The 8,662-nt window shown below is 44.1% G+C and overlaps 1 protein-coding gene across 1 annotated transcript; it reads left to right on the top strand.

Moving 5' to 3' along the window:
• The first annotated feature begins 5,628 nt into the window (after positions 1-5,628).
• LOC142256492 (galactoside alpha-(1,2)-fucosyltransferase 2-like) lies at positions 5,629-6,660 on the top strand. Its single transcript, XM_075328209.1, has one exon. The coding sequence runs from the start codon at positions 5,629-5,631 to the stop codon at positions 6,658-6,660; it is 1,032 nt and encodes a 343-aa protein (XP_075184324.1).
• Positions 6,661-8,662: the final 2,002 nt, after the last annotated feature.

Here is an 8,662-nt window from a genome sequence, read left to right as displayed (position 1 = left end):
GGATATATTTGCGCAGGTGTCTCTGAACAGTACAACAATGTACTGTACAGACCAAAATTTAGACACACCTTTTCGTTCAAAGAGTTGTCTTTATTTTCAGAACTCTGAAAATTGTAGATTCACATTGAAGGCATCAAACTATGAATTAACACATGTGGAATGAAATACTTAACAAAAGTGTGAAACAACTGACAATATGTCTTATATTCTAGGTTCTTCAAAGTAGCCACCTTTTGCTTTGATTACGGCTTTGCACACTCTTGGCATTCTCTTGATGAGCTTCTAGAGGTAGTCACCGGAAATGGTCTTCACTTCACAGGTATGCCCTGTTAGGTTTAATAAGTGGGATTTCTTGCCTTATAAATGGGGTTGGGACCATCAGTTGTGTTGTGCAGAAGTCTGGTGGATACACAGCTGATAGTCCTACTGAATAGACTGTTAGAATTTGTATTGTGGCAAGAAAAAAGCAGCTAAGTAAAAAAAAACGAGTGGCCATCATTACTTTAAGAAATGAAGGTCAGTCAGTCCGAAAAATTGGGAAAACTTTGAAAGTGCCCACAAGTGCAGTGGCAAAAACCATCAAACGCAGGAACCCAGGAAAGGAAGACCAAGAGTCACCTCTGCTGCGGAGGATAAGTTTATCCGAGTCACCAGCCTCAGAAATCGCAGGTTAACAGCAGCTCAGATTAGAGACCAGGTCCATGCCACACATTGTTCTAGCAGCAGGCACATCTCTAGAATAACTGTTAAGAGGAGACTTTGTGCAGCAGGCCTTCATGGTAAAATAGCTGCTAGGAAACCACTGCTAAGGACAGGCAACAAGCAAAAGAGACTTGTTTGGGCTAAAGAACACAAGGAATGGACATTAGACCAGCGGAAATCTATGCTTAGGTCTGATGAGTCCAAATTTGAGATCTTTGGATCCAACCATCGTGTCTTTGTGCGACGCAGAAAAGGTGAATGGATGGACTCTTCATGCCTGGTTCCCACCGTGAAGCATGGAGGAGGAGGTGTGATGGTGTAGGGGTTCTTTGCTGGTGACACTGTTGGGGATTTTTTCAAAATTGAAGGCATACAGAACCAGCATGGCTATCACAGCATCTTGCAGCGGCATGCTATTCCATTCGGTTTGCTTTTAGTTGGACCATCATTTATTTTTCAACAGGACAATGACCCCAAACACACCTCCAGGCTGTGTAAGGGCTATTTGACTAAGAAGGAGAGTGATGGGGTACTACGCCAGATGACCTGGCCTCCACAGTCACCAGACCTGAACCCAATAGAGATGGTTTGGGGTGAGCTGGACCATAGAGTGAAGGCAAAAGGCCAACAAGTGCTAAACATCTCTGGGAACTCCTTCAAGACTGTTGGAAGACCATTTCCGGTGACTACCTCTTGAAGCTCATCAAGAGAATGCCAAGAGTGTGCAAAGCAAAAGGTGGCTACTTTGAAGAACCTAGAATATAAGACATATTTTTAGTTGTTTCACACTTTTTTTGTTAAGTATTTCATTCCACATGTGTTAATTCATAGTTTTGATGCCTTCAATGTGAATCTACAATTTTCAGAGTCATGAAAATAAAGAAAACTCTTTGAATGAGAAGGCGTGTCCAAACGTTTGGTCTGTACTGTACCACAGTACAGTACAGTACACTCCAGAGACTGATAAATCCACCTGAAGGTCTTTTGCAGTCAGGCAGGGGTTCTGATTTACCTCTCTAGCAATCCTACGAGCACCTCTAGGGTATGTGTGCATGCTGAGTTTTTGATTTGACAAAACAAATGCACCTTCTGGTAGACTTTGACAACTGTAAAGACTGCGTTTGACAAAAACGTGTTGAAAACGCGTGCCTTTTTTAAAGGAGAAATGAAATAGGATAGGATAATTGATAGCTAGAATAGGTAGATAGATAGAACATATAGAATGGTTAGAAAGAACATATAGAATATATAATAAGAACCGGTGGAATAGACAGCAAGCTCGATAGAGGGATAGGTAGCTTTTTTTAATTTTTGGGGGTTAAAAAAATGACGTGGGCCCCCTCACCCATTTTTCATATCCAGCACAGGAACAGCAGCAGCTGCAGGCTGCAACCTTTAGCTGTCTGCTGTACCTTGGCTGGTTATGAAAAATAGAGGGGATCCCACACATTTTTTTAATTATTTGATTTATTTAAAAAAAAAAATAAAAATGACGTGGCGTCCCCCCGATTTTTCTAAAACCAGCCAAGTTGCAGCAGACATCTTGGGGCTAATATTATTAGGGTGGGAAGGTACATTGTTATTTGCCCCTTTCCAGCCTAACAATAGCAGCCCACAGCCGCCCTAGAGGTGGCGCATCCATACGATGCGCCAACTATGGCACTGGAAACGGCTCTTCCCGTTGCCCCGGTGCAGTGGCAGTCGGGGTAATAAGGAGTTAATGGCAGCCCACAGCAGCCACTAAGTCCTAGATTACTGATGGCAGTCATCTGAGACCCCGCCCCCATCACAAATCTGTAAGTGAAAGTAAATAAACACATACACCCCCAAAATCCTTTATTTGCAATAAAATACAAAAAAAAACCCTCTTTCACCACTTTATTAAACCCTAAACACCCCTGCTGGTCTGACGTAATCCACACGAGGTCCCACGGCAATTCACCTCTGCTACATCCCTGTCCTATCACAGTGAGCACCATAGGGCATGACTGCCCACTGACACTAAAAAAAGACAGAGCCGCCCGATGAGAATGAACTCGGGTGAATCTGTGACATCAGTGTCCGACACAGGCAGTAGTGCAGGGCCCGCAGCTGTGATGTCAGAGGTTCACCCGAGTTCATTGTCATCGCGCGACTCTGTCTCTACATTACTGCCTTATTTGCGGTCACAAGTGAGGGACTCCAGCTGTGACCGGAAATTACCTCAGTGATGGCACTGCTGGTCACGCGGCTCACTTCAGTCACTCGGGTGATTTGCTGTCACAGGTGGAGAACTCCAGCTGTGGCAGCAACTAACCTGAGAGACGTCACCACTGATAGTGTGACTCACTTCAGTTGTTCTATGGTGCTTGCTGTGAATGTCAGATATAGCAGTGCTGAAAGCGTCGTGCGACCTTGTGTGGATTACGTTGGACCTGGAGGGGTGTTTGGGGGATTAATAAAGTGGTTAAAGAGGGGGCTTTTTTGTCCTTTATTTCAAATAAAGGATTTTTTGGTGTTCATGTTTATTTACTTTCACTTACAGATTATTAATGAGGGGATGTCTCAAAGACGCCTCCCATGACTTATCTAGGACATAGTGGTAGCTATGGGCTGCCATTAACTCCTTATTACCCCGATTGCCACCACACCAGGGCAATCAGGATGAGCCTTCCTGGACTTGCAGGCCTCCTGCACTTCCAGGCAGCTGCTGGCTGATATTTGTAGGCTGGGGGGCTTCCAATAACGTGGGTCTCCCTAGCCTGAAAATACCAGCCCTCAGCTATGAAGCTTTATCTTGGCTGGGTATCAAAATTGAGGGGCACCACATGCCGTTTTTAAAAATTATTTGTTTATTTTACTGTACGATATAGACCCGCCCACCGGCAGCTGTGATTGTTTGCAGTCAGATAGCTGTCATTCAGCGTGGGTGCGCATCTGACTGCAACCAATCACAGGCGCCCATGGGCGAGGGAAGCAGTGAATATGAAATGAGCCTAATGAGTGCCCGGCACTTTCAGAAGCAGGAGATGCCGTGGGAGCAGTGTGACAGCCGCCCCGGTGATCGGTGAGTATGAAGGAAAGAAGGAGAGAGGGAGAGACCGACAGAGAGAAAGAGAGAGACTGAGACCGACCGAGAGAGTGGAGAGAAGTTGGTGACCTGTGGTTTTGTTGACAAGAATGAATCCAAAACGCAACGAAAACATGGTGCAAACGCACAGCTAACCTTTTTGATTTCAATGGGTGACAAAACACGACCGAAACGCAAAAAGAATGGATATGCTGTTTTTTTTGTCAGAGATTTTGACTAATATTTGTCAAACAAAACTCTGACAAAAAAAAATGCAATGTGCGCATAGAAATTCTGATTTCTCATAGACTTTGCTGGGAAAGCAAAAGCACGCAGTTTGTCAATGACACAGTGCAGTTTAAAATGCGACCAAAATGCAAGAAAAAATGCAATATGCGCACACAGCCTTACTGTTCCTGGTAACCAAAAAAATCTTAAAATCCAGCAAATTTAGTGTTCCACACCCCATACTAATTACCTAATAGAATTAATTATGTTAAACATAGTGGGGTTCATTAGTATGCTGTGTTGGAGAGCAATACTACTCAGACAGGACGAAGGCTTGTATGCCGAAACTAGTCTCTGACTAATCTCCCGGCTTGTCAATGCCATTTCTGCTAGATTTTAAGATATTTTTTCAATAAAATTACATATTTTTTACTCATACAATACAAAATACAGTGCCAAAACCAAACTAAGTACATAAATACAGTACCAGAACTAAACTCAGTATATAAACTGAGTATCAGAACTAGGTTCAGTACATACAGTACTATGCCAAAATTTAGAACATACAGTACCAGAACTATGTTCCATACATACAGCACCAGAACCAAACTAAGTACATAAATACAGTACCAGAACTAAACTCAGTATATAAACTGAGTATCAGAACTAGGTTCAGTACATACAGTACTATGCCAAAATTTAGAACATACTGTACCAGAACTATGTTCCATACATACAGCACCAGAACGAAACTAAGTACATAAATACAGTACCAGAACAAAACGTAATTAGTAAATATAGTACCAAAACCACTTAGTACATACAGCACAAAAACCAAACTGAGTACATACAGTACCAGAGCTAGATTCAGTATATAAACTCAGTACCAGAACTAGGTTCAGTACATACAGTACCATGCCCCAACTCAATATATAAAGTACTAGAACTATGCTCAATTCATAGAGTGCCAGAACTAAACTAATTACATAAATACAGTATTGTAACCAAACTCATTACATAAATACAGTGCCAGATCTAGACTTAGTACATTCAGTACCATACTCAAAACATAAAGTCCCAGAACCAGGCTCAGTATATACAGTGCCAAAACCAAACATAAAAACATAAAGTACCAGAACAAGGCTCAATACATACAGTACCAGAACCAAAGTCAGTACAAGAACAAGGCTCAGTGTATAAAACAAATACATATAGTACAAGAACCAAAATTAGTAAATGACTATGCAAGTGGGGTGAAAATGGTTCTATCAACATTTTAGAAAATAAAATGGCTGTAACTCATAATAATGCACATTTCCACTTACTTTGGAGGTGGTAGTTAACCCCTTACCTCTTGGCACCCTGGGCCACTTCACAGGTTGCAGCAATGGTATGTCCACCCCTTTCCCAGTTATCTAAGCTGCTTATCTCTATGGAATAACATATCCATGCACATGTTACAATGTGCTACATGCTGATTTGATGTTTTTTTTTCTGATGATGTATATAGCTAGCCAAGAACTATTGCCAAATAGTCGTATGCCCATACAGTTGACTGTATATACTGAATATGCTGTATATATTGCTAGATTATTTTCTAATTCTTTATTTCTTTATTTGATGCAGCACTACCGCCTGGAAAGTCAAACATGAAGCAAGCTCATCTGATCTTCATCTTCATAGTATTAGTAGTTGTAATAAATGTGTCCTATTGGTACAATGTTCATGTTAGTAAAAGGATTTTATCGGCAATCTGTAAGACCAGCAGTGAAGACAATGCACCTCAAGATGCTTCAGATACCAACCGACCACTGAAGGGTATGATGACTATAATACCCCTAGGACGCTTTGGTAACCAAATAGGGGAGTATGCAGCGCTCTATGCCCTTGCGAAAATGAATGGTTATCGAGCGTACCTTCTACCGGGGATGCACCAGGGGCTTTCCTCGCTATTCAAGCTAAATTTGCCTTTACTTTCCAAGGATACTGATAAGCGTATAAAATGGAAGGAGTATAACCTTAACAACTGGATGTGTCCCGAATACCGTAACATCACAGGGGACAATGTAAGACTCCGAGGTTTTGTGTACTCCTGGACTTTCTACCATCATCTCAAGAATGAACTTCTCCAAGAATTTACATTCCACGATTTTGTAAAAGAAGAGGTCAACGCTTATTTCACGCAAGTGAGGGGTAATCGGACGAATGTGACATTTGTAGGGGTACACGTTCGTAGAGGGGACTATTTAAACCATTTCGTACAACAGAAGAGAGGGGTCCTAGCTGACAAAAATTACCTACAGAATGCCACAGATTACTTCAGGAGGAAGTACCAGAACCCAATATTCGTGGTGGCCAGTAATGGGATGGACTGGTGTAAGGACAATATTAATAATTCCTTAGGAGATGTTTACTTTGCTGGAGATGGGAAAGAAGGTTCCCCTGATCGGGACTTTGCACTTTTGTCCCATTGTAACCACTCTATCATCACATTTGGGTCCTTTGGTATCTGGTCCGCGTATTTGGCAGGTGGAGAAACCATTCACCTGACTAATTACAGTGCTCCTGACTCATCTTATCTACAGTATGTCAAGTATGAAGCCATCTATCTTCCAGAATGGATTGCTGTCCCCGCCAACCTTACTGAACTGTTAAAAAGCAAAGGACTTATTAAAAAATGAACATTTTCTGGCATATTTCTTTCTGGTTTCCATCCAATAGTTTTCTGCAATTTCATATAAGGGTGGCAAAATGGTGGCGAGCTCAAAAGCTGTGGTTGCAGCCAACACCGTGTTGCAACAGTTTGGATTGGAGATAGCTCCAATCTGGACCATATAATATTTTAGTTACTTTGGTCAATAGTGATGATGGCATCTACATGTTAAATGTGCTCCCTCTGTTACATCATTGGAGTCCATAGCACAGAGGTGTAACAATGTCTCCCAAGTCTACCCTCTTAGTAGACGATGCCAAAGTCAAGCATAAGGTTTGCATTGTGTTATAAGAATGATTAAGCAAATGCATGGTCAATAGTGATGAGCGGGCACTACCATGCTCGGGTGCTCAGTACTGGTAACTAGTGATGAGCAGGCGCTACCATGCTCAGGTGCTCAGTACTCGTAACTAGTGATGAGCGGGCACTACCTTGCTCGGGTGCTCTGTACTCGTAACTAGTGATGAGCGGGCACTACCTTGCTCGGGTGCTCAGTACTCGTAACTAGTGATGAGCGGGCACTACCTTGCTCGGGTGCTCTGTACTCGTAACTAGTGATGAGCGGGCACTGCCATGCTCGGGTGCTCAGTACTCGTAACTAGTGATGAGCGGGCACTACCATGCTCGGGTGCTCAGTACTCGTAACTAGTGATGAGTGAGCACAACCATGCTCGGGTGCTCAGTACTCGTAACTAGTGATGAGCGGGCACTATCATGCTCAGGTGCTCAGTACTCGTAACTAGTGATGAGCGGGCACTACCATGCTCGGGTGCTCAGTACTCTAACTAGTGCTGAGCGAGCACTACCATGCTCAGGTGCTCAGTACTCGTAACTAGTGATGAATGAGCACTACCATGCTCGGGTGCTCAGTACTCGTAACTAGTGATGAGTGGGCACTACCATGCTCGGGTGCTCAGTACTAGTAACTAGTGATGAGCGGGCACTATCATGCTCGGGTGCTCAGTACTCGTAACTAGTGATGAATGAGCACTACCATGCTCGGGTGCTCAGTACTCGTAACTAGTGATGAGCGGGCACTACCATGCTCAGGTGCTCGGTACTTGTAACAAATGATGAGGGTGCACTCAGTACACAAGTTGAGCCCATCCAATGAGTTATGAATACTGAGCACCCGAGCATGGCAGTGCCCGCTCATCACTAGTTACGAGTACAGAGCACCCGAGCAAGGTAGTGCCCGCTCATCACTAGTTACGAGTACTGAGCACCCGAGCATGGTAGTGCCCGCTCATCACTAGTTACGAGTACTGAGCACCCGAGCATGGTAGTGCCCGCTCATCACTAGTTACCAGTACTGAGCACCCGAGCAAGGTAGTGCCCACTCATCACTAGTTACGAGTACTGAGCACCCGAGCAAGGTAGTGCCCGCTCATCACTAGTTACGAGTACTGAGCACCCGAGCATGGTAGTGCCCGCTCATCACTAGTTACGAGTACTGAGCACCCGAGCATGGCAGTGCCCGCTCATCACTAGTTACGAGTACAGAGCACCCGAGCAAGGTAGTGCCCGCTCATCACTAGTTACGAGTACTGAGCACCCGAGCATGGTAGTGCCCGCTCATCACTAGTTACTAGTACTGAGCACCTGAGCATGGTAGTGCCCGCTCATCACTAGTTACGAGTACTGAGCACCCGAGCAAGGTAGTGCCCGCTCATCACTAGTTACCAGTACTGAGCACCCGAGCATGGTAGTGCCCGCTCATCACTAGTTACGAGTACTGAGCACCTGAGCATGGTAGTGCCCACTCATCACTAGTTACGAGTACTGAGCACCCGAGCATGGTAGTGCTCACTCATCACTAGTTACCAGTACTGAGCACCCGAGCATGATAGTGCCCGCTCATCACTAGTTACTAGTACTGAGCACCCGAGCATGGTAGTGCTCACTCATCACTAGTTACCAGTACTGAGCACCCGAGCATGGTAGTGCCCGCTCATCACTAGTTACGAGTA

This window comes from Anomaloglossus baeobatrachus, chromosome 11 (assembly GCF_048569485.1).
Source record: "Anomaloglossus baeobatrachus isolate aAnoBae1 chromosome 11, aAnoBae1.hap1, whole genome shotgun sequence".
NCBI lineage: Eukaryota > Metazoa > Chordata > Amphibia > Anura > Aromobatidae > Anomaloglossus > Anomaloglossus baeobatrachus.
Note: the sequence above shows the minus strand (reverse complement) of the source record. Positions and strands in the feature narration are given on the sequence as shown.

What these genes read in the sequence shown, in the direction of transcription:
- LOC142256492 (XM_075328209.1), top strand. Translation starts at nt 5,629, where the DNA reads ATGAAGCAAGCTCATCTGATCTTCATCTTCATAGTATTAGTAGTTGTA.